A 19,388-nucleotide genomic window follows, 5' to 3' on the forward strand; every position below is an offset into this window, starting at 1 on the left:
TGTTGTACAGGTCGGGACTCCGGGTAAACCGAGAGCTTATGGGACATGAGCTCGGGGTCTATCCCAGGCATGTCGGAGGCCTTCCAGGCGAAGAGATCGGAGTTATCTCTTAGGAGCTTAGTCAACCCTTGTTTTAGGGTTTCCCCTAGGTTGTCCTCTATGTGAGTATTTTTTCCCTCCTCTTCGCCGACCTATATCTCCTCGATTTTTCCTCCCGGTTGTGGACGCAGCTTCTCTTTGGCCCTTGCGCCTCCGAGCTCTATTGTGTGAACTTCTCTGCCTTTTCCTCTCAGGTTTAGGCTTTCATTGTAGCACTTCCTTGCCAATTTCTGATCTCCCCTTACCGTTGCTATCCCCGCTAAGGTCGGGAATTTCATACAAAGGTGAGGAGCGGATACCACTGCTCCAAGTCGATTAAGGGTAGCTCTGCCGATTAAAGCGTTATATGCTGACCCTACATCGATGACTATGAAGTCTATGCTCAGAGTTTTTGATTTTTCCCCTTTTCCAAAAGTGGTGTGGAGGGGCAAAAATCCTAGTGGCTTTATTGGCGTGTCGCCTAGTCCGTATAAGGTGTCGGGGTAGGCTCTTAATTCTTTCTTATCCAACCCTAGTTTGTCGAAAGCGGGCTTGAAAAGAATGTCCGCTAAGCTTCCTTGGTCTACTAGGGTTCTGTGGAGATGGGCATTTGCTAGGATCATAGTTATTACCACTGGATCATCGTGTCCAGGGATTATTCCTTGCCCATCTTCTTTTGTGAATGAAATGGTGGGGAGGTCGGATGACTCTCCTCCGACCTGGTAGACTCTCTTGAGATGTCTTTTGCGAGAGGATTTGGTAAGTCCCCCTCCCGCGAACCCTCCTGAGATCATATGGATATGTCTCTCCGGGGTCTGTGGTGGTGGGTCTCTTCTATCCATATCATCTCACTTTCTCTTCCCATGACTGTCCGACCTTTCTATGAGATATCTGTCAAGCCGACCTTCTCTAGCCAGCTTTTCTATCACATTTTTGAGGTCGTAACAGTCATTTGTGGAGTGACCATATATTTTATGGTACTCACAGTAGTCGCTGCGGCTCCCCCCCCCCCCATTTTATTTTTAATGGGTCTAGGGGGTGGCAGCCTTTCGGTGTTACAAATCTCTCTGTATACATCCACTATAGAAACTTTCAGAGGAGTATAAGAGTGATATTTTCTTGGTCTATCGAGACCGAGTTCTTCCTTCTTCTTGGTTTCCCTCTCCCTCTCTTTTGTTGCGGGAGGGTGCCCAGGTCGCCAACTCAGGTCTCTCAGCTTAGCATTTTCCTCCATATTGATGTACTTTTCAGCTCTTTCCTGTACATCACTTAGAGAGATGGGGTGTCTTTTGGATATGGACTGTGAGAAGAGACCTTCTCTGAGCCCATTGACTAACCCCATTATGACTGCCTCTGTGGGTAGGTCTTGAATCTCTAAACATGCTTTGTTGAACCTTTCCATATAGGCTCGTAAGGATTCTCCGACCTCCTGTTTTATTCCCAGGAGGCTTGGTGCATGTTTTACTTTGTCTTTCTGTATAGAGAACCTCATCAAGAACTTCCTTGAGAGGTCTTCAAAACTGGTAACCGACCTCGGGGGGAGGCTGTCGAACCATTTCATTGCTGCTTTCGACAAGGTTGTCGGGAAAGCTTTGCATCGCGTAGCATCAGAAGCGTCAGCCAGATACATCCGACTTTTAAAATTGCTCAAATGATGCTTCGGATCAGTGGTTCCGTCGTAGAGGTCCATATCGAGGCTTCTAAAGTTTCTCGGAACTTTTGCCCTCATTATGTCCTCACTGAAAGGATCTTCCCCCCTAAGGGCGACTCTTCTCTATAGTCACGGGAGTTCTGACCTTTGAGGGAGGATTCTAACTTTAAGAGTTTTTTTTCTAACTATTTTCGTCGCTTCATCTCCTCTTTTAGGTTCTTTTCAGTTTCCTTTTGTCGCTCCCGTTCCTGTTCTAACTGTTCGAGGCGACTGTGGACTAACCCCATGAGCTCAGTTGCATGGGATGGTCCCTCTTTCTCTGATTCGCGTCCTTCTGAAGAATTCACCTTCGGATTTTTTATTCCGGAGGTGCCTTCCCTGTGTTGGTCATTGGCTTCCTGGTGAAGGGTCAAGTCTGCCTCATTGTTTCCGGTGTTCAGATTCTCTTGTTCAGAATCTGTCTCTACATGACCCTCTTCAGGGGATCTCTCTGCCATCACTGGTTGATCTCTCGGGTCCCCGGCAACGGCGCCAATGTTACGATGGGTAACCGGAGATTAATGGGCTGGATGGCGTTGGTTGGCCCAATCGTCTGAGGGAGGAAGCCTTTGAAAGAGTCTGTGTCTCGGGGGCCTCCGTCCGACTTGCGAGTATGAATGAATGGGGGGTGGTACCTGCAAGGACACTCCGATGCCTAAGTCAGCAAGGGTATCAGCAGGTTTAGAATGTATTGGAACTTAGAGATACCTGAGAAGTGTCAGTGTATTTATAGTGGTGAACCAATAACCACCGTTGGAGTAGTGCCACTTTTCTAGGGTGTTAACCGTCCCTTTATCTTAGGGAAGTTAAGATATGGCTCGTGGAAGTGGTTAGAGAGATTCTAGGGGCAGTTACTCATTCAAATGAGTGCTTATCTGCCAGCTAACCCTCGTTCTCGACTTCCTTAGAGCAAGTCGTGGCGCGAACCGACTTTGTAGCAGCTGTTTTGGTGCTGGGTGAGGTTCAACCCTTTGGGTTGGGCCTTTTTACTTGGACCCTGGGCCTTAATCGTTGGGCCAGGGTATGAACAATAGCATAAATGGTGAATTTTGACAACAAAAAGATATTTTTCGGAGTTTTGCTCTGTGCTAGAGCTCCATTGAAGGGAAAAATGTACCAAGTAGTGTATCCTGAAAAATTTGGTGTTCTATCTGATTCACTCTGCATAAAAAATTCATTGAATCCGAGATTAGTGAGAGGCAAAATCGTGGTTTGCGATCGGAAAAGTAGCCCTAGGATTGCCAAGGGTTTGGTAGTGAAAAAAGCTGGTGGAGTTGGAATGATCCTCACAAATGGAATCTCCAACAGTGAAGGTCTTGTTAACGACGCTCACCTCATCCTGACATGCACCGTGGACTCAGATGAATGCAACATGATCAAATCCCACATCCCATCTACCGCAAACCCTACTACAAAATCTCCTGGTGTCAGCTTTCTTGCGGCTTGGACCGATGCTATTGGACCTATAAGTCTCGATTCAGATTCCAGGAGAATCGAATTCAACACTTCATCTTACTTTTGTTTATGTTTCATTCTACTACTTCTGTTTTTGAATTGGTTTTATTTCTGTTCACTGATTATGCTATTTTTTTATTATGTTAAAAAATTCTAACTTGAGTTCTGATTATGTGTTTTGCTTTTTTTTTTATTATGTTAAAAGTTGACTATGGTATAAATTTTGGTTCTGAATTTGTGTTAATTATGGCAAAAATTTTACTATGAAAGAAAAGGAGCTTGTTGGTAGAGGATGGTGAAGAGGAAGGTGAGGAGATGGTAGATGGGGGAATGGTGAGGGTGGTGAGGATGGAAGAGGGTAGATAGTAGAGGATATGAGTAAATCAGTAAATTTATATTTTATAAACGTTTTTTTAATGTTTTCTATTAATAAGGATTTAATTACAAAATCTGATATGAAATAAGAATTTAATTGAAAAGAAAAAGTATAGAAATCTAATGAAAATTAAAAAAAATATAGAGATTGAAAGAGTAATTAAATCTTTCTTTTCCCTAATTGCATTCCATTGCCACCACCCAGGTGCGCACCCAACATCATCCACTGCATCATCGTTACCACCGTTAATACCAAACCACCTCTTTCTTTTGCCCTATTCCATCTCTCTTCCACCACTCCATTCTACCATCTTCACCTACTAATATCACTAGCATCTTCATCACCACCATTTAGGAAATATTCATCTTAAATTAGAACTGATATTGTGAAACTTTCAAAAAACACAAGAATACCAAGAAAAAAAAACAAAAAATATAAAAGCAAAAAATGATACCATGAAGAGGAGGATTAAAAAAGAGAACAACAACACAAAACTCAAAGAAATAGAAGATGGGTCAGTCGTGACATTGGCCAGTCGAAGGTAGCGATGCTCGAGAAGACAAGAGATGGTAGACCTTAAGGCGCGATGAATCATGGACGGTGGATTTCGAGACTTGGTGAATGCAGATGGCTGATGTCCGGACACGATTAATGACGAACGATAGAGTAAGAGCTTGTGTGGAGAATGAAAGCGTTGTGAATGTTGAATGGAGTATGAGAGATTGGTTTAGGATTTGTGGGGTGTGATTGCTGTAGTGTCGTGTGCAATAACGGAGACTTAGGAGTAGTAGCGAGTGAAATGAAAATTGGGGTTGTAGTAGTAGTGCCTGTAGACTGTAGTGGAGGTGGGGATGACAGAAAAGGTGAACAGAGTGTAATGGATGAAGGATGAGAAAAATATGATAGATGATGGTGAGAGAAAAAGGATAAATTAATAATTTTATATATGTATAAAATATATGTAATTAATTTAATAATTAATTTTTAATATATATCCAATATAATATCTAAAAAAAGAGAAAAAAATAATTATATTATAGAATGGTTGAATAATATGAGAAGAAGATAAAATAAGTAATTTAAAAGGAGGAAATTTATGTGCAGTTAATTTTACGTAAATTTTACATAAAGTAGATAAAAATTTAGTCAAATTAGTCAATTTATTTAATGATCTTTAACTATCAACTTTATATAAAATTAACTGTACCTGATTTTTTATAAATTTAAAAAGAGAAAGAGAGAGAAAGAAAAAGGCAAATTAAGAAAAAAAAAAGTGCTTGAATCCAAAGAATAAGTACTTTTTAATCTACTTCTTCAATATAAAAATCAAATGACAGCGATCAATAATCAACATTACCTTATAAAATTAATTAAAAGATTTATCTATCATATATTTTAAAGATATATATTAAAATTAAAAAATAAAAAATATTATTAAAAATATAAAAATTTTAATTTTTTAATATATTTATTTTATATTTATTAAAAAAAATATTTAAAATTTTTTACTAATAATAAATTTATAATATGTCCTAAAAATATATATTAGTTAAATTCTTAATTAAAATTTAAGGAGATAAAACGCTGCCACCTTTACCGTGTGACTATTGCTTCAATTGAATGATTTGAAGTTGTATGTAGAACTTTTTATTTTTAATATTGGAGTAGTAGTGGTGTTTTTTTAAAATGTGGATTGTTGGGGTGTTATACTCAAATGTGAAATCGTTTAACTAGAGAAGTAAAAATTGAACCGTCCGATTTATTAGAGGTATAAAAATCGGATCGTCCGATTTCTAGAAGTACACAAATCGGACCGTCCGATTTGTAGAGGTACATAAATTGGACCGTCCAATTTCTGAGAGGTACACAAATCGGATCATCCGATTTGTGTTAAAAAAAAATTTAAAAATTTGAAGTTCAGAAATCGGACCCTCCCATTTGTGTACTTTTCACAGTTTTAAAAAACACAAAAAATTATAATATTAAAGTATATCATCACTTCTACTTCTATATGGCAAAGTCTCCTTATAAAATTAATAAAAATATTTACATGTGTGTGGCTTGAGTAGAGGGTACATACAAGGCTAATATATATATATATATATATATAAAATGGTGAATTCTATCCAACCTTCTGTAAAATTACATGTAATTTACCATCTCTAATATGTTAATTTTTTATTGTTGATATTTTAATTTATTATACTAATATATATATATATATAATATATGTTAATTTTATGGTGAATTCTATCCATCCCTCTCTAAAATAACATGTAATTTATCATTTTTAATATGTTAATTTTTTATTGTTGATATTTTAATTTATTATACTAATAACTTAAAATTTATCTCTTTCTCATGAGTTTTACTCCATTTTAACATCATTTGCAATAATGAATTTTTATTGTTGCAAAAATTAGAACTTACACTTACTGTTATAAAATTATCAAATTGAAAGGAGATGTACTTTTAAATATGATATTGTACCAAATGTTATTATAATAACAATTTTTTATACATATGAAGGATGAATTATTTCTTTCCTTAAGAATGATCTTTCTTTTTTTATTTGGCCACTGTTTCTTTTATCAAATCGAAACCTTGAAAAGTCTCTGAAACTGTACCTAAAATACCTTCGTGCTGAGATGGGTTTTCTATGCTTTAATTTGTTCTAGCTATATAACCTAATTAATTGTTAATTAGAACCAATGTTTAAGTTAATAAATTTGTAATAGTTCTTCAATAATTTCTTTTATCGATATTATTCCTAACAGTGTTTTTTCTTCGGCGAAAAAGATTTACAGAAGAGTTTCTATATTAATATTTTAAAAATTATATCATGATCTATTTTAAATAATAATTTAATCATAAATAGTCTTTATTATAGTTAAAATATTAATTTTAGTTAAATTTAAGTAATTTATATTAAATTACTAATATAATTAGTAATTAAATTAAAATATCAACTAATAAAAAATTGACACGTCATAAAAGGTAAATTACATGTTATTTTAGAGAGAATTGGATAATATTCACCTAATTTTATACTATATATATATATTAAAATTAGTTATTAATATAAAATATATATCAAAAAATAAAAAAATTATTAAAAATAAATTAAATTAGATATATATTTATACAGAGATATATTAATAACCGATTTTAATAGCTATATATATAGACACACACTAGTCTTGTTGTTCTTATCATCATCATCATCATCATCATCATCATCATCTATTGACTACTGGTCATTGTTTTGTCGATTTTTAGCAAATCGATGGTGGTTCGATTCTAAAAGTGCATTAAAGCGTCTTCGATTAGACAAGTTTTGACAATAAAAATAAAATATCACTTAGTAAATAACACTTAGTTTTGAAAGATAAATTAAACAGCGAGGATAAAGAATGTAAATAACACTTAGTGAATATGATTAAGTGAAATATGAAGTTTACAAATAAAATTGAAATTAAAAGAAAGAAGAAGGTGGAAGGAACCTTACAGAAAAAGAAAACTTGATTGCAGGGATTTGCTGGGATGTGAGAGTGCTAGAGTGTTTTTTTGAGTAAAAGTTCCAACTCCCATTCACTATGAACTCCTAGTATTTATAGGCTAATCTTACATAACTGTTCATTAATTTACAATTAATTATAATTAAATATGGCATTTCAAATTCTGAAGCGCAGTCTTGCTAACCGTTCCCGCTGCATGATTGTAGCTATTCTCCATGAACTCTTCGTGTAATTAAAGTCATTAACTTCCCACTTTTACTGCTGATCGATCAATTCTTTCGAAAGCCTTATTCATCCCTTCGAATAAAATCTTCTATTCGATTTAGCTTATTCGATTGACAACACAATCGAAATCCACACCAGCACCGATTACCTTTAACTTCAAACCCACGCCTGTCTTCTTGAAACACCATACTTAGCTTATTTTGATTTGACCCACTCTTGTAGAAAATACTTTTTCGATCAACACTCATAATCTGCTATCAAGTGCTTAGCTAATTTTAAGCCTTTGAAAAAAGGTGGTAGTAAAAAGTAAGAATACGGTTAAGTCGGTAGTAAACCAACTAACCAAACGACATCTCATGCTTGCAGTTTGCGCGGGAAATTTTCACAGAAAAAAAGTTACGAGCTTGGGAGTACACCTTCAAGTAACCGATATTCTCTCCCAGTAAACACCAAGCATAAGAAAAGTAAACAAGGAATCATCATCCCCGTTGCTCAAAAACCCCTTCAGATTGAAGTTTTTTGGGATGGCGAGACTGAAGATTAGAGGGACCTGGTCGGGGGTTCTGGAAGACGTCACCGTCGACGCCTGGACCGTACCAAAGCTCCGGGAAGAGGTGGCCATGCGCGCCAACTGCTCCCCTGACTGCATCAACCTCACATTCGCCGGCATGGTCCTCAAGGACTACGATGCCGATGCCGGCCACGTTAGAAACTTGGCCAGTCTGGGCGTCAAGATCAACTCTAAGATCTTCGCCTCTCGCATCTCTCCTCAAGAAAGCGACGCATTCAGAAGAGAAGAAGAACTTTTTAGTAGGCTTGAGGAAATCAGGTACCCCTCACAATCATGTCTTCTTCTTCTTTAATTGTTTTGTTCAGAAGTTTAGGGATTTTCCGACTCTTGATTACTCCTAAGAGTTGCGCATGTCTTCTCTCTTGTTACCAAATAGATATTTTCAAACTCAATGTTAGGCATTTCGTGCCCATCTTGATGACTAATGTAGACATGGAAGATTTTAACTCAATGTTAGGATGGAAGGATGATTCTTGAGAGTTGAGGTGCAGCTGGCATCGGAAAAGAATCCCTCATTAGGATGAAAGGAATTGAACTATTTTATTTTATTTTCTTGTGTTGTATGGTTTGATTGAAAGAGCAATAATTAAAGCTTTATTAATTCTATCACCGGCAAAATAGAGGAACACGAAGCTTTTCGGTGCGGGTTAAAATCTAAAATTGAATGCCTTCTGTCCGATTTTCTAGGCTGGATAAATTTTATTAATTGATCATGATTTCCTTTTAGATACCGACACCACCGTTAGAGAAATCAACCTTATTAAAATCATTGCTGGAGACAATAGCTCTGAACCAAGAAAATCAAAGAATACCACTTTTTTATCCTGCAAGGAAACCAACTTGTTCATTACTGAATTTTTTGCTTCAATGGGAGTCCCACATTTATGAAACCCCTCTTTGCTCTGCATGAATTCTTGCTTTGGAACATAGGTTTCTTTTGTTTTCCCTCTTATCCTATATGTAAAGCTACTTGTTATGATGTCATATGACTATCACTAAATACTGTGGTGGATACAAGCCTTGTTCCAAAAATTTTCTATGATGCATTATCAAATTGTTTGTGAGAACTGAGAAATATGGATCAAGGCAATGAGCAGAGACCTTTTGATAAACTTAATCAAAAGTGCATGACTCCCAGTGTTGTTACCTCTTTCTTTCTTTCCTTTTTTGGGCACATAATGCAGATAATGTGTTACGACAGCTAATCAAAACTGGTGCTTGAGCTTGTGTAATGTGAGAATCTTTGACAGTTGTTGTTTGTACACCTGGTTTCTGGATTGTCAATCACCATTGAGGAATAAGGGTTTAAAAAAAGTATGTAGTACATTTTCTGAATAACAATGTTTCTTTTCTTGTCAATCTAATTTTGATTCATCGTAAAGACAAACGCTTGATTGTTGGATGTGTGGTCTTAGCGGGAACTTTGACATGTTTGGGAGACAATAAAAAATCAGCCAAAACAGCTCAAACTTGGCTTATTTAGCATTTATTAATTGTCGTTACAATTAATAAATTCTAAATAAAGCAAGTTTTGGATTTTTTTTTTGTCTCCATAGCATTACCATTAATCAATATGCTGTATACAAGTTAGAATATACTTTCTTTTATCACAATTCTAATTGTGCAATTGAGTGAGCTGTTAATATTTCAAGCTAATCCATGATGTCTAATTATTCATAAACAATGAGAAGCATCTCTGCATTTCCAGTGATGTTTCTTCTGCACCAACTGCAATGATCAATCTCTTGGTGTTTGTCTTGTTGAGCAAATCAACTTTCATCTATTATTTTACATTGAATGCATTACTATTTTTCCGAAGCTTAGCTGCGTTTGATGCTGTTAAAAAGGTAAGAGAGAGCAGCAGAGAAAAGATTTGTGTATATTCAAGTTGTGTAAGATAATACAATAGATAAGGGGATTTATAGGTGCTAAGAGAATCGAAATAATAAAAACATAATATCTTATAATAAATATTCAGATGTGCTAAATGATTCTAATGAATGCTAAATGATTCTAATATATTATGCAAAATACAGGGCAGCTGCAATTGTGATGGCGGAAAAGCATCCATGTTTAATACCTGTTGAGGACTTCAACAGAGACGCTGAAGATCAAAGTGGAGAGTTAGTGCATATAAGTTCTGAGATGGAGCATAGGTATTTAATCTTGGGAATTTTCATCTTTCTATAATGAATTGTTTGAAAATGTCGGGTGTTAAAGCCCATATTCTTTCTCCACCATTTATGTACTTAAAGCTCTCATATGGCAGGGCAGTAATGATGGGAGTGAGGCTTCATGCAATAGCGGTGAGGCTTATTGGATGTGAACTTTACAATAGTGCAGTAGAAGCGCTTAGCTTAGGAGAGGTCAGTTCCTGATGAACAAGAGCAGTATATTGGTTACAAATGTGTTTTCAAAATTGGCATAGTGCACATTTTCGCATAAGTATTGTCTTCTCTTATTATCTGCCTTCATTAAGATATAGGTTATAGGCTAAGAAGTTTCTGAACAAAATGCAATCTTTATTTGATATGTAGCATAGAACTTTTAAATTTTAACGCCATTGATTCTTTGATTAATATGGTTGAATTTATTATGGAGCTGCAAAAATTGGCGTCTCAGTTGAAATAAGTTACTTTTCTTTTTCCTGAAAGATATTAACTCAATCATTTACTTCTTTTCTCTTTTCTTTTTGTTGTTTACCCAATACAATTAACTCCGTCATTGAAGACTTATTTTATTATGTAGGAGGCATTCTCAATTTGTGATCCAAATCTCATTAAGGTGAGTGACCCAGTATATATTGAGAAAATAAAAGAATTCAGTTGCCAGTTATCATTTAAGACAAGCCATGACATAGTGCGATTTTTGTGTCACTTTTTAACTGCATTATTGACATTAGATTGTACTTTGTGGACACCAGATCAGTGAGTTTGTTGCAGATATGCATTTATAATAAAACTTTCAATCATTAAAGATTGAGTAGATGGGGTTTCATTTGAAGCAAAATGATTAACAACTTTTAATATATTACCATGGAAACATTGTTTAACATCACTGTGTAATTATTTCCCATTGATTCTTTTTAAGTATTTCCCTCTACATATTCTCATTCTGAATTGGAAATCCTTCCTGTCTCTGTCATCTCAGCTTATTTATATTGTTCCGATTCTGCACATAAACATGGTGTGGTGCTACTTTATGAAAGGAGACATCAGGTTGCTCTCGGATGCAGGAAAGCATCTTGAGATAGCTAGGACAGGAATTGAACGCGATCAAGTGAAGAAATCTGTTTGCCGCAGACTACTAGAAAAACTGTGAGTTGCTTATGTATATCTTCCAACTTCTTTTTCCTTAGAAATTATAAAATGAGATTAATTTAAGGTACTCTGTAAATAGGCATTTGAGACTAGATTTGCTTGAAGGGGTTGTGGCATATCATAGTGGCCAGATAGAGAAATCAAGAAAAGCATTACTTTCTGCAAAAGTAAAATTTATCCAGGTTTGTCTATAACATATTGAAATAATCATGTCTGGAAAAACTTCAACATTAACTTGTTGATCACGGCATTACTTGTACTGACTGGAAAAGGGGGAATTGAGTTATAAGCAAACTGGGCCCAATTTATGATTTTGAAGGTTAATGTAATAGAAAAAGATACTCACCTCTTCGATTTATAATGCTTAAAGCCTACTTCTCCCGAACTCCTATCACAAAGACCAGTTGAAGCTCAACCGTCAGTAGCATTAAGAATTCTACATCTGGAATTATCATGTGTGATGTAATTGATTAATATAAACACCACTGTGTTCTCTTTTAAATAAGGGGAGAAAGAGCTAGTCAAATACCTTTTATTTCTTCTTGTAAAACAATGTTTCGTTTTATGGCAGCATCAAGGCCCGGTTGACCCCATAATGCTTCTTATGAGCTTTGATGATGCAAGGTTTGGCTTCACCCAAAAGGAAGCAAATAGAGCACTGAAAATGTGTAATGGAGATGTGGGGGTTGCCATTGACTTCCTTATTGAGGAAGAAATAAAGGAAGTGCAAAAATGCAATGATGATAGCCAGAGAAGAAAGAAATTTTGGTGGGTGTCACTTAGTATTTATTAATTTCTAATTTGAAGGTATTTCTATGTTTCTTGATAGCTTCCTTCGTCAGAGAGGGAAAGCTGTACGGGTTGACACCTTCAAATAAAGTTGTGAATATAAAGAGATTGAAAGCATTGGTTTCCTTTGGGCGAGTATGATTTGTAAATGTATTGTTGGTACTCTGGTATCTGGTAACATGTGAAGCAGTTATTCTTGTAATTTAAACCAAAATATCTAGTGCATAATATATATCAAGAACTTTTCAGTAGCTATTTATGTTCAATTGGTTATTGATCAGAACAACAGTTCAAGATTCTAACCTACCTAAACATGGACAGGATGAATGATGGACTCTAGCTTCTCCTGTGGAGCAAAATTATTGAGTTCAAGAAATATTTATTCCTTGCTTAGAGGAGATGTGTTAACCGAGTATTGGGACGAGATCTCGGATCCAAGCCCAAAACAGCTATGTTGCATATAATTTATAATTATCATTGCACATTTGTATTTTGGCAGGTTTGTCCACTAGCTAATAGTATATTTGTCCTATTTGATACTGCTAAATATAGCAGGGTTGACGAGGAGCTTGCGGCTGAAGCCCTTAAAAGAAATGAAAATGATAAGCAGAAAGCATTGGATGATTTAAAAAATCCAGAAACTATTTCTACTTTACAGGTTACTATTAGTATTATGTGTTAACAAATTCGTATTACTAAAATATATTTCTACTGACTCTCACCGCCATGAATGAAGGCTGATATTGAGTCCATGAAAAGAGAGAGACAGAAACAAGCAACAGATTTTGCAATTGAAAAAGCTGTACAAATGGGTTTTGAAAGATCAAGAGGTACAAATCTTATTTAGTTTAATTTAGAGCAGTGCTGCACAACCAGAAAATGTAACCAAGATATTTGAAAGAAACTGTGGTGGTGATTGGATGATATTGCTTTGTGTTTGCAGTGGTTGCTGCTTTTGAGGCTGGTGGCACTTCAGAAGAAGTAATCCAAAGACTGAAAGTGCAACCGGAAGGTCCATCAGATATCAGCAAAGCAGAGGAGCAAAATGAGGAAATAAAAGGCGAGCTCTCTGCAGATATAGAAATTGCAAATGAAGGACCAGTCATTATTTTTTACTTGCGTTCGGTAGAGCTTGCATTGAGGAGGCTCTGGGAAGAAGACGTTCCTTCCCAGCATGATGAAAAAAAAGAAGGATACAAGTTTATGTAAATAAATAGCGGGTTGATGTGGGCGGTGAATGTGTGTCATAGGGGTCAATGTGTAGATAGCAGGATGAATAAATGTGATCATATTCTTTTTCATGCAGTAACTTTTTATAGAATTTGCTTTTGAATTTTCTAATAATATTAAGTGTCGTAAAATAAATAAATAGAGAAGAGAAGTAAATATAAAAATAAAAGAGAGAATATATATATATATAATTAGAGGTAATGTCCAAAATGATCTTTAAAATTTTTAAAGTGTTTCTGTTTTTTAATTTTTTAAAATAACTAAATAAATTCCTTTAAGTTGCAAAATGTAAATATTTGTTGGTCTCTAATTGGACGATCGTTAACATAGTGCTGACATGTACAGTTAAATGCTAACATGGCACAATAAAATACGACATCGCTTTGGGATGGAAGCTAAAAAAGATTACGACCGCCAATGTCTTGGTCATTTAATATATATTAGAGGGTTAGGTTTAATTTTAGTTTATTAGCCACAAAATCCCTAATTACCCAAATATAAGAGAATTATATGTCACATATCTCTTTAATAGTGCTGACATGTACAGTTAAATGCTAACATGGCACAATAAAATACGACATCGCTTTGGGATGGAAGCTAAAAAAGATCACAACCGCCAATGTCTTGGTCATTTAATATATATTAGAGGGTTAGGTTTAATTTTAGTTTATTAGCCACAAAATCCCTAATTACCCAAATATAAGAGAATTATATGTCACATATCTCTTTAAGTCCAAGTAATTAACAATCTAGGAGAAATTTACTTTCTAACTAGTGTTCAAGTGAGATAACTCTTCCAAAAATCACAAGAACGCATATAAAATAAGGGTTATTCTTCCGATCTATTCAGATTCATAAGATGAAGAATGAAAGCAATCCTTAAAACTGAATCAATACATTAATTAAAATAGAAAAATAATAGTTTTAATCCATATAAATAAACAGAGCTCCTAACCTTAACCAAAGAGGTTTAGTGGCTCATGACTCAAAGAGAAAACTAGGATTCAGAAAATGTGAAAGTGCGGAAGAGAGAGGATTCCCCGAAGGCTGAATCGTTTCCCTTTTATATCTAACCTAATTTGATTTGAAACTAAAAATAAGATAATAAATTATAAACCTAAAAGATTTTGTTTGTAATTAAAAATAACTAAAATAAAATAAAATAGAGTAATTAAAAGATAAATCCAACTAAAGATGCTTTATTAGTGAGAATGTGATCCGGATTATTGGCGCTAAACGCAAGATCTAGTATTTAGCGCCCTTGTGGGCAGAAAGCTCCCATTCGTCTCTGGCTTACTGGCGGTAAACGCCAGACTTGGCGTTTAACGCCTTAATAAGCAGAAAGCTTCCCCGCGCTGCTGAGTTGCTGGTGCTAAACGCCCAGGTCTGCGTTTAGCGCCAGCTTGGCAGATTTGAATTCTTCTTCTCTTCTTCCATACAAACTTTGCCAAACTGATCTGAATTTTACCTGAAATAATTAAAACACCAAAGCAACTCAAAGTAGCATCCAAAGAGGTTCAAAACACTAAAATAAGATCAAAACTCATTAAATTCTAACTTAAAATAAATAGAAAATAAGAGAAAGATGCTTGTTCTTAAGCAACTAAAAACGGTATAGGATTGAGAAGAGAAAATGCCTAAGATTTGAGTGTTCATTTAAGTTCTTGTCCAATTACTGAGTGGAGTTGATGGTACTGTGATTTTGAATAGGTTTGGCATCTCATTATCCTTTGAAGTTCAGAAATATTGATATCCTTCAAAATTAGAACTCGGATGATATTATGGATTCTTTTATTCCTTAAGATCTGATTGATCCTTGAACGCAGCTTTTTCCTTTCTTTCCTTTGCTACTTTGCACCTTGGGCCTAGCCGTGACTCTAAATATTTTGTCTCAAGTTTAGCTTGACACAAAAACACCACAAACACTTAACTAGAGAGCTCTTTGAAGTCTAATTTTTCTTTTAATTTATCCCAGCCAGTAGTACTCAGAGCCTTTTGGCATATTCTGTAATTGCATTTGGTCTTGACTCTTAGTGCTCTGTCTCAAGGGTTACTTGACACATTTACATCACAAGCATATGGTTAGGAAAACAACTCTTTGAGCTTTTAATTATGTTTGACCTTCCTAACCATTGATGCCGTCTTGGACCTTTTTTTTTTTTTTGCTATTTATTGTGCTTCAAGGACCAATTTTTTACTCACTTTAGAGAATCCATAATATTTCTCTAAGTTCCTATACCTCAGGAGTCAACACTCTTAACTTCAATATCAATTATACACTATTCAGTTCATACATTCAAAATTATAGAGAATACCACCACATCAAAGTAACCAGAACACTCAGAATATATATAACTCAAGTCTCATGCATTTTACTACTTCTTTTCTTTCTTTATTTTTTTTTTATTTTTCAAGCTCAGTGAGCAATACATGAGACATTTTTTAAACTAAACAAAGAATATAAAAACAAATAAGTAAACTAGAAAGCAATAAGACACTACTAATGATCATGCAAAAGCTTTAAACAAATAACAGAAAACATGAAATCATACTGAAAGACAGAAAATAAGTAGAGCAGCAGATAATGAAACTCAATCACGTCAGTCCTGGTGGCTGCTTTCTCCCAAAAATCCTCTCCAGCGTCTCAGCTCCTCAATTTTTTTCCTCTGACTCTGCTATTCCTCCACTAGATGATGAAGGAGGGCCGAGTGATTCTGATACTCTATCCTCAGCTGGTCAACAGAGACGTCAGCTGCCCACAGATGCTGTCAACTGATCCCAATAGTCACGAGGGGAAAAATAAGATCCCTGAGGCATCTCAGACTGCTCCTGCCGAGGAGGGGAAACTGGCTCCTGAGGCGGTGCTCGCCCAAATTCCTTGGCATACTCCATACCCCCTCTTAGTGATCGGCCTGTCGATGTCAATAGGGGTGTCTCGCTCAATGCGGACGCGATCAGCCTCACAAGGGCAGAAGATGAGGTGAGGGAAGGCCAACCTAGTAGAAGTGGAGGCCTTTGCGGCTATGTCGTACAACTCCAGAGGGATCACACGATGTACCTCCACCTTATTCCCGAACATGATGCAGTGAATCATCACAGCTCAGTTAATAGTAACCTCGGATCGGTTACTCGTAGGGATGATGGAGCACTGAATGAACTCCACCCACCCCCTACCAATCGACTTCAGATCAGGCCTCCCCAATTGGTATGGCTGGTCTCTAGCATCTCTCTTCCACTGTGCTCTAGGGAGGCATATATCCGTGAGGATCTGGTCCAGCCTCTGATCACTGGTGAGCCTGTGAGAGTAAGAGTGAGGGTCCTCTCTGGATGGTGGTAACTGAAGTATCTACCTCACTCTCTCTGGACCAAACTCTAAGATCCTCCCTCGAAGCATAGTAAGCCAGGTCTTGAACTCAGGATTTACGTCCTTGATATGCTTGTAGGTCACCCAAGCATTAGTATAGAACTCCCTGATCATCAGAACACCTACATCAGTCACAGGGTTGTACAGGAACTCCCAACCCTTCCTCAGAATCTGCTCCCTGATTTCTGGATACTCATCCGGTTACAAATTAAATCGGGCCTCTGGAATCACCCTCTTCTTGCTCACAATCTCATGGAAGTGGTCCTCATGTATTTTGGAACTGAACCGGTTGTTATCAAACGGACCGGTTGTGGGAGCCTTTTCCTTTCTCTTCCTTAAAGAAGATTCTCCAATTTTTGACGTCGTATTGCTCCTATCATCATCAAATTATATTCCCTCTTTGGTCCCCACCAAAGGTGAAAACTCAGGTGCAGTCAACTTCACGTGAAGTTCATAACTGAGAGTCATTAGATAAAAATTTAGTCAAATTAGTCAAGTCATTTAACTACTTTCAGCTATCAACTTCACGTGAAGTCGACTGCACCTAAGTTTTTACCCCACCAAAACCTCTTCCTTCTTCCTCATGGACTCATCTCCTTCATTGCTGTCTTGATCGTCTAGCAGGGGCTCCAGTCTGTCACTCTTGGCTCTGTCAAGTGCAAGGATTTTCTGACAATCACATTATGAACAAATAAAAATATACCAATCTAACCTACCTTTCCTAGTTTACAGATTTCTCTGACTCATTCTCATTACTGTCACCGTCCCTTCTCGCTTTCGAAGAATTTGGACCGCTTCTAGAGCCCTGTACAGGATAAATTTTGAGGATCGTACTTCTGCGATGCGAGGTAGTTCAGAGCTGTAACAACGTCAATTATAACCGGCCGTATGTTGAGCTGCTCTTGAACACACATCGTGATGATAGCAAGAGCTGTAATGATGTCAATTATAACCGGGTCGTCCCAAGTAATACCTCAAGTGAGTGAGGGTCGATCCCACGAGGATTGATGGACTGAGCAACAATGATCGAATGATTCCTTAGTTAGGCAAGCAGAAAGTGATGTTTTGGGGTTCAAAAAGCATTAAACATTACTTCAGAGAATAAGAAAACAAACAGTGAGAGTGGTGTGAAATATACGAGAGAAAGTAGTTAAGGTATCAGAGATGTTTACTTTTTCGGATTAAGTTTTCTTACCAACTATTTTAATCATGCAAGATTCATTTCATGGCAAACTGTTAGTGATTAAACCCTAATGTCTTAGTGATTTAGTCTCATTTAACCTAGTTAACCGCCAATGTCTTGGTCACTTAATTTCGATTAGAGGGTTAAGTTCAATTCTAGTTTATGGCCACAAAAATCCTAATTAGCCAAAGCTAAGAGGATTATATGTTGCGTATTCCGATTAGTTCAAGTAATTAATGATTTAGGAGGAATTTACTTTCAAGCTGTTGTTCAGGTGAGATATCTCTTCCAAGAATCACAAGAACGCATATAGAATAAGGGTTATTCTTCCGATCTACCTAGATTCATAAGATGAAGAACGAAAGTGATCCTTAAAACTGAATCAATGCATTCATTAAAATAGAACAGTAATAATCTCAATCCATAAAAATAAACAGAGCTCCTAACCTTAACCAAGGAGGTTTAGTGGCTCATGCTTCAGAGAGAAAACTAGGGTTCAGAAAGTATGAAAGTGCGGAAGTGAGAAGATCTTCCTGAAGGGTGAATCTTTTTCCTTTTATATCTAATTTAATTTGATTTGAAACTAAAATAAAATAATAAATTTTAAACCTAAAAGATTTTATTTGTAAATAAAAATAACTGAAATAAAATAAAACAGAGTAATTAAAAGCTAAATCCAACTAAAGATGCTCCTTTGATGAGGTTGTGATCCGGATTGCCTGGCACTAAACGCCAGCTTTGGCGTTTAGCGCTAAAAGGGGACAGAACGCTTCTAATGTTGCTGAGTTGCTGGCGCTAAACACCAACTTGGCGTTTAGTGCCCTAGTAGGCAGCTTCAATTCTTCTCTTTTCTTGCACAAAACTCTGCCAAATTGATCCGAACTTCACGTGAAATAATTAAAACACTAAAAAAACTCAAAGTAGCATCCAAGGAGGATTTTAACACTAAAATATACTTAAACTCATTAAATTCTAACTTAAAATAAACAGAAAATAAGAGAAAGATACTCACGCATCAATACTGCATTATCTTCATACAAAATAGTTGAAGTTATTTTCTTATTAGATGGTCCACATGACGATTCAATGTATTGAGTCAAACCTCTAAGCCAGAAATATTCGCAACTTGCTTTATGTATTGCAAGTATTTTAGCATGATTAGAAAATTTTGCTGCTATAGTCTGTTTCGTAGACCTTCAAGATGTAGCTATATCATCATATGTGAATAGATAACCACATCCAAGAGCTCCCTGCGAGGCCTGACCATATCCCTCCTAGTCCCTGCGGCTGCTCCGCGCTCTTTGGCACCCTTCTCTCTCCTAGTAGGCCGCCAAGTGTCCTCCCAAACCTCCCTAGTACGTCAACACCGATTGGGGACGTCCCGAGGAAGGTGAAGAACGTCCCTTGGCTAACTGGCAGTAGACTGGACATCAGCAAGTAAATAGAATAGTCTGGGATCATCAAGTACATTCTGGCCTGAGAGGTGCATAACACAGGCGTCCCGGTACCAATCCCAATATTCCTGTGTAGGTCTATAATTGAAGCACGGCTGAATGGAGATCCTGTGGTCCTCTGCGAATCATGTCCTC

The 19,388-nt window shown here is 36.5% G+C and overlaps 1 protein-coding gene across 2 annotated transcripts; it reads left to right on the plus strand.

Annotated features, from left to right (window-relative positions):
- The first annotated feature begins 7,730 nt into the window (after positions 1 to 7,730).
- Positions 7,731 to 13,366, plus strand: LOC112737869 (uncharacterized). Of its 2 annotated transcripts, XM_025788006.3 has the most exons (10): positions 7,731 to 8,171; positions 9,950 to 10,069; positions 10,183 to 10,279; positions 10,662 to 10,697; positions 11,064 to 11,230; positions 11,313 to 11,415; positions 11,805 to 12,001; positions 12,344 to 12,680; positions 12,759 to 12,852; positions 12,966 to 13,366. In XM_025788006.3, exons 1-8 carry the CDS (start codon positions 7,867 to 7,869, stop codon positions 12,360 to 12,362), a joined length of 1,044 nt encoding a protein of 347 aa, XP_025643791.1. In that variant the 5' UTR covers positions 7,731 to 7,866; the 3' UTR covers positions 12,363 to 12,680; positions 12,759 to 12,852; positions 12,966 to 13,366. The 2 variants fall into 2 exon arrangements, with proteins under 2 accessions (XP_025643791.1, XP_029147355.1); XM_029291522.2 differs by lacking the exons at positions 12,344 to 12,680; positions 12,759 to 12,852; positions 12,966 to 13,366 and having other exon boundaries at positions 11,805 to 12,152.
- Positions 13,367 to 19,388: the final 6,022 nt, after the last annotated feature.

Source organism: Arachis hypogaea, chromosome 13 (genome assembly GCF_003086295.3).
Source record: "Arachis hypogaea cultivar Tifrunner chromosome 13, arahy.Tifrunner.gnm2.J5K5, whole genome shotgun sequence".
Classification (NCBI taxonomy): domain Eukaryota; kingdom Viridiplantae; phylum Streptophyta; class Magnoliopsida; order Fabales; family Fabaceae; genus Arachis; species Arachis hypogaea.